Below are 25,613 nucleotides of genomic sequence, written 5' to 3'. Positions count from 1 at the left end.
TACTTGTACCTTACTAATAGAAACTAGATTTTTTTAAATGCTGTTTTTGCGTTTTTATCATTTGGAACAAAAGAGCTAGAAGCACTAATAAGATAATAAAGGTATTATTTTAATGGGCCATTTTCTCTTGAAAACATTGGCTTCCAAAACAGATTCCAGAAATTTAAGATTAATATGTGCAAGCTGTAGGGTCTAAGAGGTGCTGCTGGGGTGGGAATTAGAAGGGGAATGCTATCCACGCTGGAGGGAACATTCTGAGGGGAAAGAACTGGCCTCAACTAGATGAATTCCCCTTATTAATATGCTTTCACATTCCTTTTCCATGAAAGGACAAACAGCACTCACCATGGCTGTAATTTTAGCAATTTTATTTGTGCACTGCTTTTATTGTCTGTCTCCCCCATTAGATTAGAGAATTCGTGAGGACAGGGACTTTGTCTTTTTGTTCACCATGTTATCTTTTTCTTTTTTGGCCACACCGTGCGGCTGTGGATCTTAGTTCCCTGACCAGGGATTGAACCCAGGCCATGTCAGTGAAAGTTCCGAGTCCTAACAACTGGACCACCAGGCAAGTCCCTCACCATGTTATCTTTAGCACCCAGTGCTATGCCTGACACATAGTAGATGGTCAATAAATATTGATAAAATGAATGAATGGAAAAAATCATGAAGAAAATTATGAAGAAAAAGAAACAGTGGTATTATGTTACGAGATGGAGTTTTAATGTAACTAAGGTTAAAACTATAATTAAAAGTAAAAAATAAAAGGCTCTCAAGACTACAAAGCTGATAAATGGAATATTGCCTGCCATATCAGTAAAGAAAAGATGTCACAGTCATCAGCAATTGCAGCCACAGCCAGTGGTGAGCTGGTGAGCCCTGAGGGAACTCAGGAAGGAAAAGTGTACCTGCCATCTAGCAGCCATCAGGCTGCAGCTGCTCCCTAGGGTGAGCCCTGAGGAAACTCAGGATGAGAAAACACAGGATACTGGCCCCAGTTAGCTGAAGTACATATCAAAGGAATGATTTCAGTGAGCCCAGACTCTTGCATCTTCCCATACATAGAAAAGCAATTAATTCCTTAACTTGAGATTTCTAGTTTTCTTTAATTAACAGTAATCATTTGTTCCTACTACCTGCCCTTTGTCGCAAAACTCCTATATATCCTAGCTCCCCCCTCACCTCCTCAGAGCAGTTCTCTCAGGGTTATTTGACATGCTGCCTCCTGGGCTTGAAGCCCTAAAAATTCCCACCAAATAAAACATTACTCTCAACTTTTAGGTTGTGAATATTTTTTCAGTCGACAAAGCTTAGCTACGGAAGAAGGATTCCTGATTGGAAAAGTTGGAGACCCATTGCTTTAGTCATGTGGAAGATTAAAACTCACACCTCATCCCTTTAAATAATTTTGACATTGTTAGGTCATTTTTCTTTGTAAGCCCTATGCCTCTTCCATTTCTAGAGCAGGATGTTTCTCTGTTCCGAACTTGGAACTCTTGTATGGAAATTAATATGATGTCAGAAAGCAAATACAGTGACTTCACCACAGAACAAGGACCTCCTGTGGTCTTTTTAAACTCAAGTAATGAACCAGTAATACATTTTAAATGTTTTTCAAAATATGCTCTACCTTAAGGAGAAGTTGTGGGATTAAATTTTGGTATGCATTAATATAAAATATTCTGAAGTCCTTGGAATGAAAGCACAATATAATATCTAAAACCAGAACATCTCATGCATTCTTTCACTCAATAAACTTTTATGACACCAGAGGCCATATGGCACAGTGGAGCAGGGACCCTGAAGACAGGCTGTCTAAATTCATATCCCAACCATTTTATGGTTGTGTCATTTTGGGCAAATTGTTCCAGTGCTTTTTGCCTCAATTGCCTCATCTGTTAAATGGAACAATAAGACAACCTACTTCCATTGTTATTGTAATTTGAGTTAGTTTTTATTGAGCACTTAGAACAGTACCTGCCATATAGTGAGCACTATGTACATGGTTTTAAATAAACAGACTCCTGTAATGTGCCAAGCAGGTACTAAGCACCAACAGGCTTCCAGGAAATTAGTGAGCTAGTATCTACTGAACACTTGCTATGTATCAAGCACTAATCTGTAGGCAGTTTTGTATCCATTTTTATGACAACTCTGCTGGAGATATCATCCTCCTTCATTCCTTCAGCCAATATTTACTGAGTGTTCACTAGATGTCAGGAGCTGTTTTTGGTCCTGAGACACAATGTATTGGGATTTATGTTTTAAAAAATTACTATTTTACTAACAAGTGATTTTCAAGAGCTCCCTTGATTTCCAGATCAGCTCAAAACTGTAGTGTGTCACATTAATCTTTATTAAAACATATTCTCATAACTTCTGAAGTTTTAAATTACTACATTTCTAGAGCTTTGTAGAACTATTTTCCTCCCTCTGTCCATTCTACTTAATTACCATTATTAGAGACTATCTTAATTTTGTAATCTTGTTGTCTCTTTCAAATGTTATTTTTTCAATAAAAACTTGATTTTTTAGGTTATAAAATAACACCTTTGTTGGAAAGTATGTCATTGTTTATTTCTCTATTAAAGCAGTGCTGCAATGCATAGTTGTATATGACTGTCTCTCTTTGTAAACTTGTATAAATGTCTTTAGGATAGATTCCTAAGAGGAGAAATTGCTTGGTGAAATGGTATACACATTTTGACTGATATTGCCAAAATGCATTCTAAGAAAAGGGTTTATCGAGTGACACTCTCACCAATAGTGCATGAAAGTGCCTACCTTACCCTGCCCTCTCAAGGACACTATTTTATCCATATTTATAAATATTTTTGTCAGTCTGATGGGCAAAAATGGATTAATTGGTGCGGTTTCAATTTTATAATGAGTATGATTTTTGGTCCATTTATTGGCCATTTGTATTTATTCTTTCCTGATTGATTTCTCTATATCCTTAATTCATTTTTATATCAATACAATTAAGCGCTGAGCATCTACTAGATGTGACTGATAAGCAGGCTGCAAATATTTTTTCCAAGTCATCATATTTTAATTTATGGTGTCTATCGTCAATGTTTTTCTTTACGGCTTCTGAGATTGTGTCGTGATTGGGAAAGTCTATTCCACCCCAGTACTGTTTCAAAAATCTCCACTATCTTCCCTATTTTGTTTGTAGTTTAAATATTTAAATTTCAAAAAATTGCTACAGTGATAGCAATAATGATTAAAAATAGTACTTAATTTTCAGTAATTAACAGAAGTCACATATTCTGGAAATCAAATAATAACAGAGTTTCTTTTAACGTGATAGTTTTCTTCATGTAAATGTTTAATTATATGCTAGACATAAATGACCTGTGAAAGCATTTTATAGAGGCGCCTCTCTTTTCTGGCATATATTCCCATGTTTATAGAAAATGGCTGAGAAAATGGTTAGAGAGACCAGGACAGAACCTCTCTGAGGGGAGTGAGAATTTAAAACAAAGTAGAAGTCTTTCGATTACCTTGTTCTACACATCCCTATCCGCAGAGTGAAAGTCCTGTATTTTTTTCCTGTTTTTGCCCAATCAACAAAGATGTGCTTTGGAAAGCAGGTGATTTGGAAGATAGTTATTAAGAATTAATTCTGGATGAAAAAGTTACAGAGATCTGTTGTATACAATGTGCATGTAGCTAAATCTACTGTACTATACACTTTAAAATGGTTAAGATGGTAAATTTTATGTTATGTTTTTTACCATAATTAAATAAAAAGAGTTAATTCTGCATTAGAGTGCATTTTTTAATCAATCAACAAATATTTGAGTGTCTATTATGTACCAAATATCTTGTTGCGGTGCAGGATACCAGGAAATATAATTGGTGGTTTCAGTTCTCAAGGAACTAAGAAGCTATCAAGTTGGAGAAAAAAGTTAAGTATGCATGAAAATGTACAATCTCAGGCAATGTAATGATACCAAATGAGGAGAAGAGACACAAATTCTTATAGGAGTTTAGAAAAAGCAGGAATCTGACTACAGTGATAGAAATATTTGTTAGGTACTTAAAGGGCTTTCAAAGCACTTTAACATATATTTTCCAAATTGACCCTTTTACCAGATCTAGGAGACATTATCTCCGTTTAACAGATGAGGAAACAAAGGCTCAGAGGTCGTAATTTTTCCAAGTTCACACGGCAGAACTGGGAACTAGACTCAGGTCTTCCAGTTCTTACTCCTAGTGGGATTTATTTAAGTTGGCACTGAAGTTTTGCTGCCAGAAAGTTTTGAGGGTTACAGCAGAATCCAAAAGTGCCAGGGACACTATGGTTATGTATTAGCTAGAATTATGATTATTCTCTCCTCGCTGTCATCCTGCCAAAGAGCATCAAGTAACTTTTAATACAAAATAAGGGATTATTTTTTTCTTGCTAGTTACTGCATAGAGAAACTCAAGTCAAACTGCAATTGAATGAGGACTAACATGCAAGACTTTAATTTCACCACTGTATACACACAGCCATTTAGCCAACTGCAGTCCCATGACAGACATTCCTTACCCATCATGTCTGACATCATTCTTTAAAGTCATAATACATATGGTACAGGTCTGATCTGACCCAGGTGTGACAGAAAGGAAAACTAACACAGACAGCAGAATAAAGTCAGTGAATTCAAATTTAAAAGCAGTTATCAGGGCTAAGACCATATGACTTAAACACATTTTTAAAACCACATCCTGCTAGTTCAGTGGACTGACTTCTCCCCAGAAAGTGCTTAGGTCTGTTCATACAATAACCCTATCTGATTGCCTAGGGTCAAGCTACTGTTTATCTCTGTCAGACACAACCCATATCCTGAACAGAGCCCATATCCTAAAACCTGCGTTTTTCACCAATTACTTCAGGGCAATACAGGATCTGACGTTCTTTCTACATAATCACCTAAACAAGAAAAATACTCTAATTTTTTGTTTTTTTAATATTAGGTAAAAGTAAACGCACAGGCACAGTGGTCAAGAGCTTTGCTTTTCATTTTCCTTCTCGTTGAGTGCTCAACGTTTTGCAAAAGGGCAGTGCTGCCCTCTACTGCAGGATGCTGCAATGTTCACAGTACACTTCTACATCCACGCATCACCCCGCACTCCACCCCAGACATGTCGGGTAGAGGAAGACAATCTATTACAAGGTTTTACACTACCCCTTTAGGAGCTGTTTAAAAGAAATGTGTTCTTGGAAAATACATTGAATTTGTTTCCTTCATTATCTCTTCATCTACCTTCCTCTTGTATCAAAGCATAGGACTTTTAGGACATGACCTAACAACAAAAAAAAGGATATTACAATTTGGGGGAAAAATTCTTAAGACATTGCTCTAGAGGTAAGAGGTTGTGTTTTGATGCATTTAGGGAGAAACGGGGCAAGGGGAGGAAACTTTCTTCTGACTTTAAGGTCTGTAGCCTTCTGGTCTTCTGTCATTTGGTGCGTTTTCATCAGCTTTTAGCTAGGCTGATCTATTTCCTTCTCTGTATTTCTCTGACTGGAGATGACAGTCACCTGGGCATGTTAAGAGAGTAGTGGAATAGGGTGTCTAAAACACTCTCTACTCTTCAGAAAAAGATAATATAGAAATACTAAGGGCTATTATTAATATAGCTACATTTTAATTAATTATTAAATGTCTTGTTACCTTTAAATTGCTTTGAGATTTTACAGATCTCTACAAAGATTTCTTGAAGGGTTGAAGATATTAAGAATTATGTTCTGTTTTCTTTTCCATTAAAAAAAATTTCAGAGTACATGCCCTCAAGAGGCCACGGCAGACAGACTTTAAAGATAGTCTAACCATTACCTTATAGCTACCCAGGAACTAAATTGTAATTTTCATGATAATAATTTCTACAACTGTGTTAAATGCATGTGTGTGTGTGTGTGTGTGTGTGTGTGTGTGTGTGTGTATCAACACCAAGAAAAAAATCTTTTTCCCCCCAATTGACAGATAAGAATACTAAAACTCAGACATATTAATTTACTCAAACTTTCAAAACTAGTAAGAGGCAAAACCAGAATTTGATTTCAGAATTTGATTGAAAGCCTAGGTATTGTTCTACTATGCAGCTGATCAACGAACAAACTAAACAAATCTCAAAGGCACATGCTTGTAAACAACATCTGTGATGATGACAATGATAGTTAACATACTGAGTACTTACTAAGTGTCCAGTACAATTCAAAGCATTTTAGAGTCAATCATTTAATAACATTAAATCATTTAATCCTCACAGCAACGCCATGAGGTAGAAATATTATCTCCATGTTATAAGTAAGGAAACTGAGGTATACAGACGAAATCTAGTCCCAGAGGCCACGCTTTTAACCATTATGCTACACTGCTTCTTAAGTAAAGTGCAAAAATTATATAGCACAACAATTTCTAAATGGTGCCCTGGAACTTAGTTCTATTAATAAGTAGATAAAACCCATCCATAGTTGTCAGTCCTGTTGATATCTGTTATACAAAGGCCTCAGCAGCTTTAAAAAATGTTCTGCCCATGTAGGTGCCTAGTTTAGAACTAACATTAGACCTTGTCCACCGCAGGCCTCACTAGACATGCCCTTCTATGAAATAGGAAACAGCAAGAGACCTTCACTTGGTCCAGTCCATGTGTGCAGGTGGGGAGACAAGTCATACATAAGGGAGGGAGGAGAGAAGTGAGGGAAGAGATGCAAGGGGAGATGGTTCCACCAAGGCACAGCCAGGAAACAAGCCAGTTAAGCTGAAGGGAGTGGTTGATAAGCGATCACTTTCCTTAGCAAGAGTAAACTCAATCCAATCAGAAGCCAGCACTAGCTTAGGGGCTCTACTCTTACTTTCTTGCCCACGATTTGGTCACACGGTGACTATCAAACAGATCTCCTCTAACAGCTTTGGTTTTTTTTAATTTTTATTGGAGTATAGTTGATTTACAATGCTGTGTTAGTTTCAGTTGTACAGCAGTGACAGCTTTGGTTTTTAAAGAAACTTTTGTTCAATGCATAACTCAGCTTCTAAATAATATCCTACCCTTAGTGACAACATATACCCAAATATAACCATTCCAAAGCGCTTTGTGCTTAAGTACAAAGTGTGATAAACTCCTCCCTCTCTTGTTGCTAAGCATAGACCTTCTGGGTATCAGCGGCAAGATTAAGTACAATAAGCAGGTGTGGATTTGCTTAGGGGTCCATGCAGTGCCCGCTACTGCCCTGGCCTGCCTCTTATGCTATGTGGCAGTGCTGCCTAGCCCCAAAGCCTTCAGATTTCCAAGCGAGTATATTCTAAAGGAATTCATTCCCGATCAAGCTGTTGCTATGTGGTTCCTACTTCCTCCCTTCCAATTCTTTTGGAAGAAAAAAAAAAGGCTGAAGGGAGATGGTAGGGACAGATAGTCATAATGAAGTCAGGAGCCAGGGGAATACCTGCCCCTTTTCCTTCTGATCCTTACTGCCCTTTCCCTGGACACTCACTTTACCTGGCTGCCTACTAGTCTGGGCAATGTTTGCCTCTCAAGAATCTTTTGCTTGAATTATCCGTTCAGCAGGGAGGCTGTCTTGCATCCATTCTAAGTCAAAGTGTTAAAATTAGTGATGGCCTGGAAAGCATTTTGTTTACTTCAATACAGGCATTTTGCTTAGAGGGGCAGGCTGCAGGGCTCAAGATAGAAGGCTACTGAACTTAAAGTAATCTCCAAGAAACATATTCCCAAGGAAAAAAGTTTGAGACTTGCATCCCACATAATATGCAATCCCTTCCCCCAACACCCAGTAACTGTTTGCCCCTTTCTAAAATTCAGAACAGATAATTATGGGGACATGAAGAAAAACTGCATATGGTACTTTCTATGCCCCTGTCAGCACTGACTTGGTTATGGGGCTGCTTAGGTTGCCAATAAATATTTATTTGGACTTAGCTAAGTTGATAATGTTGAGGTAATTTAGGGTTGTTTTTCCCCCAGGGAATGACGTAAGGCATGACCATGACATTGTTGGCCAACGCTGTGAAGATCATACTTTTAAATCAAACTTTGGTAAGGCTGGGCTATATAACATCTCACTCAGCAGCTGCCCTTTGCCTCTGCTTATGGAAGCACCGCAAGTTCATTGTCATTTCACCTTCAGTGTTGAACTCACAATCTTAGAGGAAAGTGTTGTTAATGAAACACTGTTGACAGTTATCTTTAAAACCAGAGGCTGTTTCTGAAAAGAAGCAAATGATACAAAGGTTGGCAGGTGTTGCACAAAGTACTTTTGGCTTATGTTTGTTACTCTGAATGAGATTCATTTTGAGATTTGTCATATTATCCAATGAACAGAGGGTAAGGTATTGCTTTTTTCTGAACCAACAGAACTGACTCCTCCTGCCACCATTTATTGAATACTTACTAAGTGCAAGAAACTAAGGGAGACTAATACAGGGTTAATATCTCTAGCCAAAGGAAGTTTACCATCTACAAGGGGTGTGCATCTGTGCAATGATGACAATAGCTAACATTTAGGGAGTGCTTACTATCTGCAACTAAACACTTCATATGTATTAACTCACATAATCCCCACAACGACCCTACGAAAAGTACTATTATCTCCACTTTATGGAGCAGGAACAGAGAGGTTAAGTAACTTGCCTAGCCCTGACCAAGTTAGTAAGTGGTAGCATTAGAATCTAAACCTAGGTAGTCTGGCTCCAGAACTAGGTTCTTAACTGGGCATTTTGGTCATTTTCCACAATTGTAATATTGCCAAGAAGGGACAGAAGCACAGGAAAGAGAGAGGGATTTTAACCAGAGTGAGGGTTAAGGCAAAGCTTTAGGGAGGAGGCATTTGCTCTGGATCTTGAAGGTCAACAGATGGAGAGAGGGGCTGGGGAGGAAGGAATAGCCTGACTAAAAGAAGAGACAGTCTGAATACCAGCCAGCTGACGACAGCAAGATCTGGTTGAGTGCCTGCGTGGGAGAAAAGCTGGAGGGGGAGGCCGCGCCCAGATCCGTAAGGTCCGTGAGGACCAAGCTCTCTCGGTAAGGAAAGGGGAGCAAAAGCTTCAAACTGTATGAGCGGCAGAAAGGAATTCCTGGACACTTTCTCTTTTAGTAGGATGGCCCCCTGTCTGAAACCAACGCAGGTGGCCCACCCACATTTCTCTCAGGGGGAAACAGCCGGCCGAGATGGTCAAGGTCGTCCGCGCGCGCTCCGGAGCTGCGCGTCCTGGCCGAGGACTCACTACCCGTGCGCAGAGGCGGATTTGGCTGCCAGCCCGAGCCGGGCCAGACTGGGTCAGGAACGTGCGCACTCCCGGGCCTGGCAGGGAGAACACCAGCTCCACGGGTACCGGAAGGGCGGTCCTCCAGCTACCTGCCGCCAGCCACCTCCCGCCAGCTTCCTCCAGCTTGTCTCCACGCGCCTGAAGGTCGACGAAGCTGCCTCCCGCGTACGCCGCTCGTCTCCTCCCCTCAGCGACCCAAGGAACAACGGCTTCAGCGATAGGAGCACGCTCTGCCAATCAACTCTATCCCCGCCCCGTCCCAGCCGGCGTACGTTGCATTGGTTGCATCAATACCGGCCTCCGATAAGATTCTCTTCTTGGATTGGCTAATACCATCCTGTTCCTTTTGCGTCAGAAACTCGCGATTGGTTAACCGCGTTGCCAAGTTCCGGACGCGGCTCGACCATTGGAGGCCGCGGGCCCGCCCCTGCCGGCTAGGTGAAGGTGAGAGTCTCCTCCAGTCGCCGCGGTTGGACCGGACCGAGCGGCTTCAAGCGCAGAGTGGAAGCTTTCGGCCGACTCCAGCTTTCTAGCTATGGCGCCTCCATCAATCTTTGCCGAGGTTCCTCAGGCCCAGCCGGTCCTTGTCTTTAAGCTCACTGCTGACTTCCGGGAGGATCCGGACCCTCGCAAGGTCAACCTGGGAGTGGGAGGTAAGGATGCAGTGCCCAGGAGTGTGAGCAGCCTGGGAGTGGAGCGGGCCTAACCCCCCTGGCTGTGGGGACCGTAGGAGATAACCAGGTCCAGCTTAGCTCCGTCGGAGAGGAGGAAAGATCCATGAGGCTTAGTTCAACCTGCCCATTTTACAGATGGGCATATGGAGTCCCTGGAAAAGGGAGATGTATCAGTGTACACACAGAAAAGGTGTAGCAGTCAGGGCACAAACTCAGTTTTTCCGATTCCGCATTGTGTGTTCTTTATACTGCATCCTTTCGCCTCTTAAGAAATGGGGCGGCCAGGGATTGAAAGGAGAGGGATAAAAATAGGAAGTCTTATAGGCTTGGAGTCCTGGCTGCTGGGGAATGGAAAAAGGAGAACTCTTAGCCCTAGGGAGCTCTGGTCTGGGTCGGTAAATGTTTGAGCTATCAATCAGGTAGTTTACCAAGCCTTGTGCGGGGAAGACTGAGTCTTGGTTTTGGCCCCAAGGAGATTAAAATCAGCAGGTGTTAAGTGATGTAATAGAGATCTAAAATGCTTCTGAGACAGGTTAATGCTCCCTGGGGATCTGGGAAGAATGTTCTGGCTCTCACAGATGTGGTGGGAATGGTAGAAATGGTGGTAGAGATGGTAGAAAAGAGAGGAAAGAGTGTGGACAGTAGAAGCTCACTTTCCACACATCCTTGTCATCATTTCTTGCTTGTATTTCTTGGACAGCTCAGAGCATGGGCCTCAGTTTTTCCTACTGCCAAGAAAAAGATTTGGACTGAAATGCCTCTGAAATTCCTTTAACTCTTATCTTAATCTTATCTGGTGAATTTGTTATTTCTGTCACTGTCATTTGGATGTTTGAAGCCACACCAACACTTACTCAACCACATAGAAGATGAGCCAGGGAGAAGAGAATGAATAGGACAATGTTCTGTGCTAGGGAACAGACTTAGAGCAGAAGGACTAGAAATTTCTGAAAGAGAAAATTGAACTGTTTTGTAGCAGAGAAGCAGTGGCGAGAAGGAGGTGCAGAATCAGGTGTCCCACAGTGACAGTGTCTGTACATAGAACCTGTTAAAGTCTTCACCAAGGAACATGCAGGAGGGGTGAGGAAAAAGCCATTAAAAAGTGATGGTTTGGGCTTCCCTGGTGGCGCAGTGGTTGAGAGTCCGCCTGCCGATGCAGGGGACACAGGTTCGTGTCCCGGTCCGGGAAGATCCCACATGCCGCGGAGCGGCTGGGCCCTTGAGCCATGGCCGCTGAGCCTGTGCGTCCGGAGCCTGTGCTCCACAACGGGAGGGGCCACAACAGTGAGAGGCCCGCGTACCGCAAAAAAAAAAAAAAAAAGTGATGGTTTGTTGAACCTGGGTAATGGGTACATGGGCATCCATTATATTATTCTCACAACTTTTGTGTATGTTTGAAATTTTCCATAATAAAGCATAAAAAAGTCAATTCAGAATACATAGTTTCACCCACAGAGGGAAAGTGATGTTTTTAGCAGGCAGCAAAGTGGAAGTAATATTGAAAGATTGCCTTGAATTGAATTGGAATGAGCACTATTCAAGCTCTTAATTTAAAACCAATCCAAAACCTCCAAGTATTCCTTTAGGGCCGGATGTATCGTGAAGAACTAGTATTGATATTAATCCAAATACATGTTTTTAAAACCTTAGGTTTCATTGGCTCAATTACCCTTGAACTATCTTACAGGATTTTGGTGAGGATTAAATGCATTTAAAGTGCTTAGAACAGTCTCTGGCACATAAGTAGGAGTTATGTAAGTATTAGCTGTTACTGTAGTTGTTTTCGCATTTCTTTGCATAAAAGATATTGAATAAAAATTTTCAGCTCAAGAACTGCAAAATGAAATAATTTCTGACATTGGTTCAGAAATAAATTGCTAATGCATAGAAAAAGCACCCTGCCAGCCAAGGCCAGAAGTGATTGGCTCAGAAGCATATTCTGCAGCCCGGATAGTGGTCAATTCAACTGTGAAAGTGCCTTTGTCATGTTTTCCTGGAACCGAGGAATTCTTTCTCTTTATTACAAGCAAATGCTTTATGCAGTTAATTGCATTTAGTGCTTAGGATGACTCTGGAGGGTTGTTTATTACTATTACTGTTTTAGAGGTAAGAAAGCTGAAGCCCAGATTGATGAAGCATTTTGGTCGAGATCACATGGCTGTAGTTGGTAGAGCTGGGATTCTAGGCCACATTTCTCAGATCCCTAGGTCTCTGCCCCCTTCTCTATTGGGCACCTTCAGGTGGTCCAGAGGGAGCCAGTGTATGGTAGTGGAACAGCCAGGAGACCTGGGTACAGGCCCAGGCCTGCGGTCCAGTGATGTGACCTTGGGAGTATTATTTACATCCCCGGACCCAGTCTGTTAAATGAGGAGCCAGAACGGAATGACCTCTCTCTAAAATTATACTCTAAGATTCACTAGCATGTTACATGGCTGTAGTATAGAATAATAATGTTACTGGCTTCATCAGATGACTGAGAATTAAATGAATAATTATGTGTGTGAAATATAAATGAAAAGTGTTGTATAAATGTTATTTTTGATGATCACTGTGACCCGTCTTTTTTGTGGATGGCAGGTGCTCAGATAAAGGTCTCATTGAAGTATAGTAGAATAAGAAGTCTCTTTACGGCTTTTGTATGTCCTAGCTCTATTTATACACATCCCGAAGTATATCCTTTGTGAAGGAAATGTATTGATAATTAATCTCTGACTTTGGTGAAGATGCCCTTTTTTTTTTCTAAGTTAAGATAAAGCTTAATGGAAGTTAACCAGCTCAAGTTCTAATGATGTTGGACATTTAGAACAAACTGCAACTATAATCTCATTAGCTCATTCCTACTTGCAGATAGCTTCCCCAGAGATTTTCTTCTTGCTGTGACTATTTGCATAATTTCCATATACTTAAACAGAGCAGAGCATCACATTTTTCACTGTTAAATATGATGCTCTTCGAGTTGGCTGTTTTAGCGCTTCGTAAAGTTTCAGACAAGTGACTTTAGGGGCAGGGGAGATATGAGTTCATTCAGCCTGATGCAGCCTGAAGCAGGACATTTCTACATAGACTCCAGTCTGTTCATCATGTAAACTTGGCTTTCTTTTGTTCCAGGTAGACTGTGCTTGCTTTCATATTTGTTGTTGTTTTTAATATGGGTTCTTAGCATCTTCAAATAAAGTTGTGGGAGAGACATGCTGTATCAGGTGTTTCTGAGTACCCCCGGTCCTCTCCGCAGGACCCTAGTTGGAGAAGGGCCTTAAAGAGGCATATGTGCATGGGCTGTTGGGTAGGGATGGATGGGGGAAGTGGAGATCTTAGGAGGAGGAGGAGGGTGATGGTTTGATCATCTAATTCTCCGTGTTCTTCTGGAAATCGAGACTCAACTGCAACCTGTGTGACTCCTCTAAAAGAGCTGGTCCTCAGGGAGAAGGGTGTGGTGTGTGGAGCTGAGGGGCATGCTGGTAGGTAGAAAGGCCCCTTGCACAGTCAGTCCTCTGGGACCTGCTGGCTTCAGGCTTTCCCTAGACATCTCTTGCTCTTTAGAAAAAGCACAGGGATCCATGAACTTAATATTAATAGTATGACAGCTTAACTCTTACAGTTCTTGTGATCTTGGGCAAACTTTTCCGGCCTCAGTTTGCAGATCCCGAAAATAGAGATCATAATATCTATTTTGTGAGTTGTTATAAGAATTAAATGAAAGTAAAAAAAATGTGAAGTATTTAGCACAGTGCCCTGTATGTAGTAAGTATTCAGTAACTCCTTGTTATTACCATGGCTTCAGCCACCGTCCATGTCTATAATTATGAAATCTTTCTTTCCATCCTGGACTTATTCCCTGGATGCCAGACCCATATTCGCTACAGTTTGCTGGACACGTTGTACAACCACTTCAAATTCAACGTGTTTAAAACAATGCATGGATTCCACCCTCCCCTCAATCTTTTCTTTTTTCTTCTGCTTTGCTCTATATCTTGGTTGCCCTCTCCCCTGCCCCACCCCCACTAGTCTTTATCCAGACTAGAGAGAGACTTTGGAGGTTGTCGGTGACCCTTTCATCAGTCCCATGTATATTTATTTGGTCACTAGGTTCTGTCTTTTTTACCTCATAAATTTATTTTGAATGTCTCCCCTTTTGTTTATCCCCGCGGCCGCTGCCGCTGCTGTGATTCAAGATTTCACTATTTCCTTCGTGGATTATTGCAGCAGCCTCCTGACTTCACTGTCTGCTTCTGTCCTCCTTCCAGTTTATTTTCCATCATGTCACTCAAATGATTCTGTTAAAATGTACAGCTGTCCATGTCACTCTCTTGCTTAAATGCTTTCAATGGTTTCCCCATTGAGACAAAGTTCCTTAAAAGAGACCCCAAGACTCCCTGAGCCATTCCTTGCTGTTTCTCCATGGATCTTACATCCGAGCCATGAAAATGCAGATCCTCAAGAGCCTCATCTCTTCAAGCCTCTGGGGCCTTGCACAAGTGTTCCCTCTGTCTGGAAAGTCCTTTTTCCTGTCTTTTAAACTCTTATTCATCTTTTATACTTCATCTTCCCTGCTCACTTACAGGAGAACTAAGGACTCTATGCTCTATGTTTCCTGGAGGGAGGCCAAGACAGTATCTTGTTTTATCTTACCCATCTCTGTGTAGCTACTTCTAGCCAGTACCTGGTTCATGGTGGATTCAATAAGTAGCCGTCAAATGAGTGAGATAATGAAAGAATGAATGAGAAACTCATGGGTCCAACAAAACAGGAATAAAACCCCTCTGGGAGAGCAGGAATAGTGGTTGTTGGTAATGCTTAACCTCATTGCTCCAAACGCCCAAGAGTAACTGCAGGTCTCCTTCAGTAGGGCAGTGAGACAAGGCATTGGGAATAAATCTAGAACTGAATCTGGGGGAAACTGGGCAGTGAAGAAGGAAGCAGAGGTGTGAATTGGCCATTTTCTCTTTTGTCACAATATGGACACAATGCCTCCCTGCCTCCAGTCCTATCACAGGATTTTTTAGAGTTGCACAGAGTATACATTACTGGTAAGAACAGTGGTGCTATGGCTTTATCTTTCATATTTTATTTATTTATAATACATGATTTACAACTGACATATCATAAATATATGTAGCATAATTATATATTAACCATCCAAACACAGATGGGAAGCATAATAGAACTAGTTTTTCACAAACACCCGTATTCTTGTACATCTAAACAGTATCCCCTCTGTGTAGTGTAGTCCATATATACTGCTATTGCTCAAAGTTTTCCGAAAACCCTCTTTTGGAATGGCCTTCAAAGCATGTTAGACCCATGTAGGAGGCCATCTTTTTATAGCTGTTCTCCATTAATATTATTCAGTCCATTCACCCACCTACTTTGCTGGACATAATACAAGTACCATTTTCAAAAATTAAATTTACTTTCAAAGGACAAAGATTTGGCATCATTAAGGATATTCAGAATAATGAGATGTCTCCTCCAAAAACAATTCCAAGAGAAGAATTCCAAGAATATTTTGAACAATGGTAGCATTGTGATCATAGATGGGGTGATCTACTTCAGGGAAAACAATTACTTGGGAGTCATTATTTTGGTATCTCTTTGAAAAACCAGACCAAATCTCAACTGATAAAGTAGACTTTTTGAACTTGTTGAGAGGGAGGGAATTTGGTGGGCCAGGGGGTCTAATGTGAGTGATATGACAGTATTGTGAGTCAGATTCATCTACCCAGAGACTGGTTGTTGGTTAGTGGCTGTCAGTCTGGAACTCTCTCCACATTTTCATTACTAGCTTGATGTGCTTTTCAAATTTGCAGATGACACATTCCTGGAAGGTAGGGTTAGTTGATGGAGTAGAAGACAGATGCAAAATCAAAATATCTTATAAAGTCTTATTTGTTGTCTGACTTTTGATCTAGTAATTTTACATCTAGAAAAAGTTTTCCTAAGGAAGCACTCATGAATGTGTAAAGTATAAGAACATTAATTACAATGTTTATATTAGCAAATAGTCAAAAGCAACACAAATAGTTAATAAATTATACATAGAAAGGAATATTGTCTAGCCACTAAAATTGTGTTGTAAATGGCTCATATATGTGAAAAATGCCCAGTTGCCTCCACGATAAGAGAAATGCAAATTTAAACTACGCTGAGATAGCATTTGGACTCTTAAATTGGCAAAAATTCACTCAGTGGCTGTGGCTGTGGGGAAGCAGACACTCTTGTACATTGATGGCAGTGATGTACACTGATAACACCCCTGCCCTATGGCAGCGATGTACACTGATAACAGCCCTATAAAAAAGGCAATGTGGATATATCTGTCAAAACTACAAATACACAAAGTATGCTTAAAAGTAATATATTTGCATTTAAACTTTTCATTGATTGCCACTAGTATTCTTCCAATCAGTTGTTTTAACCATATTTGTCCTACAACCATGTGTTGTAAAATGAAAATCAGTTGAAAGTAGTAAACTAATGTATACCCTCAAAAACAACAACAAAATTACACATACACGTACTTCTCAACCTACTCTTCCATTTTCAACCCTGCCTCTTACAGCTATATTTACATACATGTAAGATGACATATGTACAAGGTTCACTGAAGTATTATTTTCTAATAGCCAAAGATTAGAAATGACTCAAATGTCCATCGACAGGAGACTCACAAAACAAATTATAGTACATTTATCAGTTATGCAGCTCTAAAAAGAACAAAGACAGTCTGTGTGCACAGACTTAAAGAGTTAATGATGATGAAAGATATTCATAATATATGTTTAATAAGTGGAAAAAAGCATGTTGAAAATTCTATATAAAAAATGACACAATTGATAAAAGAATATACTCATGTAAAATAAAGTTTAAAAGGCTGTACACCAAAATTTTCATACTCCTTATCTCTGAGTGCTGGAATTACATGTTAATCATAATGTTTATTATTTTCTTTCTGGACTTTTCTAAATTTTCTACAGTCAACATGTGTTGTTCAGTAAACAGTATCAACCACCCTAAAAAAGTGATTTAAAAAAAAAAGTCAGGGATTAATGTTGAGCAGAAATCAACAAGATAAAGAAGAATTACTTAAAAAATTTGTTTCACTGTTACTTGCCAAAGTATAGGCTTATTGGAGACCTAAACAGTCCAGCAGAAGCAAATCCCTGTCAGGAATCCTGCTCAGAGAAGTCATTGGCTTGGATGCAAGCCAAAGCAGCTGCCCTCTCAAGCTATAATCTCAAAATGATTATAGGGTAGTATAGGGGAAAAAAATCAGTGATAGGATAACTCAAAGTAGACTAAAAATACTTTTAGCATAGAAGAAATGCTTAGAAATTTGCTGTAATCAAGATTAAAAATTATGAAACAGGTAAACTTAGATCCATAAAAGTGTGAAGCAGAGGAAGTGAGTGGTAGGAACAGTCAAAATGGTAAACACTGACTGATGTCAAAAAACAGCAAGAGGACAAAGATGTGTTTAAACTTGTTGTTCGATGATTGTGTAACCAGTTGTGAGAAACTTGAGTCACAGGTGTTTCCTCGCCATTTGTCTCATTTCTGTTCTTACAGGACAAGAGGAGGAGGTGGGCCTCCCTCCACCCTCCTCTCTCTCCATGTTTATGTTTGAAGGTGCAGCGTTCATGTGAAGTAGCACCGAACCCTTTTCTTGGGGAGATGCAGAAGGAAGGCGATTACTGGGCCAGTGGTCGTAGAGACCTCAGTGCCCTAGTGATATTGACATAGCATTTGTAAGGTATTTTTAATTTGTGGAGTGCTTTTGCGTGCACTCTCTCACTCGATCAGGCTCTTTGATGTCCCAGTTTTATTTCAGCATTCTACTTTTTGGAGGTCACATATTTAAGAACTATAATTTCCATAAGGATAGGAAACTGTGCTTCTGCCTTCCCAGCACCTAGCCCGGTGCCTGGCCCAAAGCAGGCAGTCAGTAAGTGAATGAACTTTAATTTCCCTCACAGTTCTGTTTGGATTGGAAGGTGGTAGAACTCTCCCTGTTCACAGCTCTGAATTCTTCCTTGGACGAAGCCTAAGACTCCTCCATTGTATGTCTCTTTCCCGTGTCCCAGCTTATCGCACGGATGATAGCCAGCCCTGGGTTTTGCCAGTCGTGAGGAAGGTGGAGCAGAGGATTGCTAATGACAGCAGTGTAAACCACGAGTACCTGCCCATCCTGGGCCTGGCAGAGTTCCGGACCCGTGCTTCCCGCCTGGCCCTTGGGGATGACAGCCCAGCTCTGCAGGAGAAGCGGGTGAGTTTTGGGTGAGGATCTATTTTTTTCTAGAAACTGTGAGGGTAAAAAGTGGTTAAAAATTAGGTGTTATGTCTATTGAACTGTCAGTGAATAAGGGTTTAAATAGTGCGACCTCAGGGACTTGATAGCACAAATAACATGCTTTTGTAAAGCACAGCTTCTTCAGTTGTTCACTTTTGCCCAAGAGATGATTGGATTTCAGCTGCTGGGTTTGAAGCAGTCAATGGAAATACCAGCCAAGGGAATTTAATGGAATGATCAAGAGATTAGGGTCTGGACCCAGCTCTGCCACTACTTTTGACCAAAGGCAAGTCATTTGCCCCTCCAGCCCCTATGTCTCATCTATATGTTAGGAAAAGACTAGTTTATGGTTCATGGTCCCATAAGGAGCATTTGCATAGGGGATCATTCAAGGGGCCTCTGAACTCCCTGAAATTTTAGGCCGAATTCTGTGTGTATGTGTATTTCTGGAGAGAAAGTTCATAACTTTTATCAGATTTTCTGAAGGAACCTATGGCCCCCGAAAGTCCAAGAGCCACTAGTCTAGATGCTCTCTGAAGATCCTGCCAGTTCTAATATTTGATTCTTCTAGCCTTGATCTCAGCTTCTCTTCATTTAAGTGCTTCCTGGTATGTAGTCTATGTATAACTAGAGATACATGGAAGAGAAATGCATTTGGGGAGAGTCTGTATGTGGCAGAAAGTGGTGTGATAGAGATTATCAGTGTTGTAGGAATTCAGAGAGACTGACAAAGGCTGGAAATGGGACTTGAGCTGAACCTTGGGGAATGAGGCCAGGACACTGGTTCTCAACTGTGACTGTATCACCTGGGAGGTTTTAAAAACATTCTGATGGCTGGATCCCATACCAGACCTGTTAAATCAGAATCTTGGAGGGTACCACCTTTCTCTGCCCTTTTATTACCTTTCCCTACAATTCCCTTCCCTTCATGGGTATTTTTTAAAAGCTCCCCATGTGACTGCAAAGTACAGCCAAGGTTGAGAACCACAAAGTACAGAGGAAGAAAAAGGAGGGGTATTTGTTTGGAGCAATAGGAGTCCAGGGACAGAGGTTGGAGGTGAGCAGGTCTAGGTTGTAAAGAGACCTACCTGATATGGGCTGGGAACATGCTGGATAGATCAGGGAGGCTGATTTTGACAGCTAGGGCAGGGGAAGCCCCTTGAAGTTTTGCGCAGAGAAGTTACCCAATAAGAGTGTTTGAAGAAGATAAACCTGGCTGGATGAGGAGGAAAGGGAAGAGCTCAGGTTTTTGCAATAGTCCAATTAGGTATTGTGCAATTTAAACCAACTTCCCTTATTGCTCTGCTAGGCAGTGTCAGCCCCGCTGAGCAGCCTTCATGCAGATACAGCCTTCATGCATGAAAGAGACCACATCTTGGAGTCACTGATTTATTTCCATGCTGTTACCCAGATGCCCTGATAAGCAGAATGGGCAGGGTAAAATGAAGGCTGCACATAGGCACATTCTTATGTATATCAGGAGACCTGGAGGCTCTGCGTGAAGGTCTTGGAACTAATATCAATGGTTAGATAAGTAATTAACTTGATGAGGGTTTTGTCTGGATTGGTATAAGAGACTGTAACTGACTTGCCTCTAGGAACAGAAGGAATATGGGTAGAAATGGTAGACTTTAGAGATTATGAGTGGCATTGGGAAGTTGCTCTGAAAATCTAGGGTTTCCACTGAGGGAGAGAGTCCTGATGAAGTTTGAAAATGGGGAACTTTGGCAACTGGAGGTGATCTTCTGAGACGTTGTTGATAAATTAGTTGGAATTCCATTGCTGACAAATGAAAACAGAGGTTCTGTGTTGGGGAGCTTCTTCCTCTAAGACTATACATTTCTTATATGATGCTTATTAACTATGTTGGCAGATAGATGCTTGTTCCTCTGCCCAGGAACAAAATGCTCTGTTCTCCATTTTGATCGCTTAATACTGAGGCTTGGGGCTATTGCTTGTGGCATAGAGCCCTTCCTCTTAGTCTAGTTCATTCTGTGTTATGTTTTTGATCATAGAACAAATTTAAATGGCAGTCTGTAAATATTTGAAGATTTTTACTTTTTACTTTTTGTGTGTGTGTGTGTGTGTGTGTAATGGTTTAGGATACCCTCTTGGCATCTACAACACCCTGGGTACCAGTTGATACTGAGCTCTGAGCACTTGCTCTTTCCCTGGACCATCCCCAGGTGACTATCTTAGCTCAGCCTACCATCATCTCGTTTGGATTCTTATAATAGCCTCTTGCCTCTAGTCTCTTCCCCATTCTAGTACATTCTGCACAGTACAGCTAGAATGATCTTCCTCAGCAAAAAAAAAAAAGAGCTAATTGTGTCACCTGCTTCCCCTCTCACAGACACACAGTAGCTCCTCCATTATCTACAGGGTAAAATGCAGACTCTGACCTGGGCATGCAGCATGTTTTGTAGCCAGGTGTCATCCTGTTCTTGCAGTTACTCTTGCTCCCATCCTCTCAGGGGCCTGCCATCCTAAGAGCCTGCTGTTTTCTAGACCTTCCGAGCCTTGCCATGACTTGGCACCTTTGCCTCAGCTGTTCCTTCTGCTAGGAATGCCCCCTTCACTTCTCTGACTCCCCAATCCCCACCTCCAAGTCCTTCAAGGCCTGAGCAAGGGTCACTTCCATGCTGAATCCTGAGCTCTCTCAGGCAGAGCTAGTTGTTGGAGTGCTCTGAGTCATCATAGGACTGTGCATCGCTTGGGAAAAGCAGTACTTACTGTGTTTAATGTACAATTTTGTAAGCCTGTCCCTCCCGCAAGACCCTAGGTTCCTCCAGGGCAGGGGTGATGGCTTATTTACTTACTTAAAAAAAATTTTTTTTGTGTGTGTGTGTGTCTGGTGTGAAGTATGGTTCTTTTATTTATTTATTTATTTGGTTGCGCTGGGTCTTAGTTGCGGCCCATGGGCTCCTTAGTTGTGGCACGTGAACTCTTAGCTGCGGCATGCATGTGAGATCTAGTTCCCTGACCAGGGATCAAACCTGGCCCCCCTGTACCGGGAGCACGGGGTCCTATCCACTGTGCCACCAGGGAAGTCCCAATGGTTTACTTATTTACCTCATGAATCTTCAGCATTTAGCTCCTAGCCTGGCACCTCAGAGATCTCAGATGTTTTAATTCACTTATTCGTTCAGTCAGCAGATGTGTGCTCACCACTAGGCACTGTTCTAGATGCTGGAGCACAGTGGTGATCAAAACCACTGCCCAGCTTACAGTTTTGTGGGGAGAAACCGACAGTAAACATAATAAATAGGAACATTATATAGTGTTTTGAAAGATGATAAATGCTACAAAAACAGAGCAGAGGAAGGCATATTAGGAGTGCTGAGGGTGGGAGTGAGAGTGGATGCAGTTTTAACTAGGGTGGTCATGGTAGAAACAGAAATGACATTTGAGCCAAAACTTGAAGAAAGTGAGGCATGAATGAAAGAATGAACCAGAAAACAAACAGTAATCATGTCCTCTCTTAGATTTTTCTTCTCAAGATTTTACATTACCAGGTCCATCAACCATTTTGAGGAGACCTGTTTTCTAGACTCGTCACTGCCGCCTTCTGCTTTTCCATCTTTGGATCTTAGAATCCAGACCAAATGTCCAATTGTCATCTCCTGTCTGGTAACATTTCAGCTTCTGAAATTACTGAGCCACTGCAGGTAGGAGGGCTTGTGGCGCATGAGATGGCGTCCCAGTTTCCTGCTCGGACCGTTGCCTCTGGGAGACTTGGGGCTTTCTCTGTGGCTCTCACCTTGTCAACACTCTCTTCTTCTTCATCTAGTTCAGCCCATGTTTCTTTAGTACCACATGCCAGATACCACATGAATTGCTAGGAGCACCCAGATCAATGCATCATAGCCTTGGCCATAAGCAGCTCCTAAACAGCTCTCCTGCTCCTCACAGGGAAGTCATTGCATCAGCAAATTGTGATCTCGGACAAGTGTTCTAGAGCCCAGCAGGGATTCCTTCAGGCAATTCATGGCTAAATTGGGAATACAGATTGCTGGCATAGCTTTCTGCCAAGTCTTACTGGATTTCTCTTGTTCTGGATACTCCTGTTTAGCCACCCAGGTCCAGTTGCCTGGCTCCCTTTGAAGTTTGTATTTATTTCCTTTGCTATTATGATTTTTTTCCCTTCATCCCAAATACAGGATTTTCTTGAGCTTTACAGCTATTTGCCAAAAATCAGTTCAGAGAATGACCGAATTGACATATTATTGATTCACCAAAAATTCGTTTCCGCTAGTTGCTGATATAGTTTAGAGCCACCTGTGTTTCACTGAAGCCATCTAGTGTACAATATATTTTTAGAGGGAATGATAATTTCTTGGGAATTTAATATGTCAAGTGTCATATACATCATGAATATCAAGAATTAGTTACAGGGGCTTCCCTGGTGGCGCAGTGGTTGAAAGTCCGCTTGCTGATGCAGGGGACACGGGTTCGTGCCCCGCTCTGGGAAGATCCCACATGCCGCGGAGCGGCTAGGCCTGTGAGCCATGGCCACTGAGCCTGCGCGTTCCGGAGCCTGTGCTCCGTGACGGGAGAGGCCACAACAGTGAGAGGCCCGCGTACCGCAAAAAATAAAAATAAAAAAATAAAGAATTAGTTACTGTTAGTGAAGTGGGTTTATCTCTTCCAAACACATTTCCAATCTAGTCTACTGACTTTGTGACTTCTTTTAGTTAATGACTTTGCTTTTTGGAGTGGGAGAGAAAGGGTAGAGTTAAAAGCTGAGCACAGGAGAGGGCAGACAACAGAAGCAAGAAGAACTACAATCCTGCAGCCTGTGGAACAAAAACAACATTCACAGAAAGATAGACAAGATGAAAAGGCAGAGGGCTATGTACCAGATGAAGGGACAAGATAAAACCCCAGAAAAACAACTAAATGAAATGGAGATAGGCAACCTTCCAGAAAAAGAATTCAGAATAATAATAGTGAAGATGATCCAGAGCCTCGGAAAAAGAATGGAGGCAAAGATCAAGAAGATGCAAGAAATGTTTAACAAAGACCTAGAAGAATTAAAGAACAAATAAACAGAGATGAACAATACAATAACTGAAATGAAAACTACACTAGAAGGAATCAATAGCAGAGTAACTGAGGCAGAAGAATGGGTAAGTGACCTGGAAGACGGAATGGTGGAATTCACTGCTGCATAACAAAATAAAGTAAAAAGAATGAAAAGAAATGAAGACAGCCTAAGAGACCTCTGGGACAACATTAAACGCAACAACATTCGCATTATAGGGGTTCCAGAAGGAGAAGAGAGAGAGAGAAAGGACCAGAGGAAATATTTGAAGAGATTATAGTCAAAAACTTCCCTAACATGGGAAAGGAAATAGCCACCGGAGTCCAGGAAGTGCAGAGTCCCATACAGGATACACCCAAGTAGAAACATGCCGAGACACATAGTAATCAAATTGGCAAAAATTAAAGACAAAGAAAAATTAATAAAAGCAGTAAGGGAAAAATGACAAATAACATACAAGGGAACTCCCATAAGGTTAACAGCTGATTTCTCAGCAGAAACTCTACAAGCCAGAAGGGAGTGGCATGATATACTTAAAGTGATGAAAGGGAAGAACCTACAACCAAGATTACTCTACCCAGCAAGGATCTCATTCAGATTCGATGGAGAAATCAAAAGCTTTACAGACAAGCAAAAGCTAAGAAAATTCAGTACCACCAAAACAGTACTACAACAAATGCTAAAGGAACTTCTCTAAGTGGGAAACACAAGAGAAGAAAAGGACCTACAAAAACAAACCCAAAACAATTAAGAAAATGGTCATAGGAACACACATATTGATAATTACCCTAAATGTGAATGGATTAAATGCTCCAACCAAAAGACACAGGCTTGCTGAATGGATACAAACACAAGACCCATATATATGCTGTCTACAAGAGACCCACTTCAGACCTAGGGACACATACAGACTGAAAGTGAGGGGATGGAAAAAGATATTCCATGGAAATGGAAATAAAAGAAAGCTGGAGTAGCAATACTCATATCAGATAAAATAGACTTTAAAATAAAGAATGTTACAAGAGACAAGGAAGGACACTACATATTGATCAGGGGATCCAAGAAGAAGAAATAACAATTATTAATATATATGCACCCAACATAGGAGCACCTCAATACATAAGGCAAATGCTAACAACTATACAAGAGGAAATCGACAGTAACACAATAATAGTGGGGGGCTTTAACACCTCACACCAATGGACAGATCATCCAAAATGAAAATAAATAAGGAAACAGAAGCTTTAAATGAAACAATAGACCATAGATATTTATAGGACATTCCATCCAAAAAGAGCAGACTACACTTTCTATTCAAGTGTGCACGGAACATTCTCCAGGATAGATCACATTTGGGTCACAAATCAAGCCAAGTAAATTTAAGAAAATTGAAATCATATCAAGTATCTTTTCTGACCACAGCGCTATGAGATTAGAAATGAATTGCAAGGAAAAAAACACAAACACGTGGAGGCTAAACAATATACTACTAACTAACCAAGATATCACTGAAGAAATCAAAAAATACCTAGAGACAAATGACAATGAAAACATGATGATCCAAAACCTATGGGATGCAGCAAAAGCAGTTCTAAGAGGGAATTTTATAGCTATACAAGCCTACCTCAAGAAACAAGAAAAATCTCAAATAAACAATCTAACCTTACACCTAAAGGAACTAGAGAAAGAAGAACAAACAAAACGCAAAGTTAGCAGAAGGAAAGAAATCATAAAGATCCGAGCAGAAATAAATAGAAACAAGGAAAACAATAGCAAAGGTCAATAAAACTAAAAGCTGGTTCTTTGAGAAGATAAACAAAATTGATAAACCCTTAGATAAACCCTTTTCATCAAGGAAAAGAGGGACTGGACTCAAATCAAAAAAATTAGAAATGAAAGAGAAGTTACAACAGACACCGCAGAAATACAAAGCATCCTAAGAGATTACTACGAGCAACTGTATGCCAATAAAATGGACAACCTGGAAGAAATGGACAAATTCTTAGAAAGGTATAACCTCCCAAGACTGAACCAGGAAGAAATAGATAAAATGAACAGACCAGTCACAAGTAATGAAATTGAAACTGTGATTAAAAATCTTGCAACAGGGCTTCCTTGGTGGCACAGTGGTTGAGAGTCCGCCTGCCAATGCAGGGGACATGGGTTCGTGCCCCGGTCTGGGAAGATCCCACGTGCCACGGAGCGGCTGGGCCCGTGAGCCATGGCCGCTGAGCCTGCGCGTCCGGAGCCTGTACTCCGCAACGGGAGAGGCCAGAGCAGTGAGAGGCCCGCGTACCACAAAAAAAAAAAAAAAAAAAAATCTTGCAACAAAC

The 25,613-nt window shown here is 41.1% G+C and overlaps 1 protein-coding gene and 1 long non-coding RNA gene across 4 annotated transcripts in view; one reads left to right on the top strand and one right to left on the bottom strand.

Annotated features, from left to right (window-relative positions):
- The window catches only part of LOC114908715, a 35,507-nt gene extending 26,051 nt beyond the window's left edge, over positions 1–9,456 (bottom strand). For 2 of the 3 annotated variants that reach the window (XR_003797027.1, XR_003797026.1), the window contains exon 1: positions 9,148–9,400. This is a non-coding gene — a long non-coding RNA (uncharacterized LOC114908715). Of the gene's footprint in view, positions 1–9,147 lie in introns of all 3 variants that reach the window. The other variant, XR_003797028.1, reaches the window with a different exon arrangement.
- Positions 9,457–9,683: 227 nt separating this feature from the next.
- Positions 9,684–25,613, top strand: part of GOT1 (glutamic-oxaloacetic transaminase 1) — a 30,296-nt gene continuing 14,366 nt past the window's right edge. Inside the window, exons 1-2 of the mRNA XM_029245811.1 lie at positions 9,684–9,928; positions 18,031–18,212. Coding sequence (XP_029101644.1) covers positions 9,811–9,928; positions 18,031–18,212 — 300 coding nt within the window. The 5' untranslated portion in view covers positions 9,684–9,810. The remainder of the gene's footprint in view (positions 9,929–18,030; positions 18,213–25,613) is intronic.

Source organism: Monodon monoceros, unplaced genomic scaffold (assembly GCF_005190385.1).
Source record: "Monodon monoceros isolate NGI ecotype Baffin Bay Population unplaced genomic scaffold, NGI_Narwhal_1 Super_Scaffold_4, whole genome shotgun sequence".
In the NCBI taxonomy this organism is placed as follows: domain Eukaryota; kingdom Metazoa; phylum Chordata; class Mammalia; order Artiodactyla; family Monodontidae; genus Monodon; species Monodon monoceros.
Note: the sequence above shows the minus strand (reverse complement) of the source record. Positions and strands in the feature narration are given on the sequence as shown.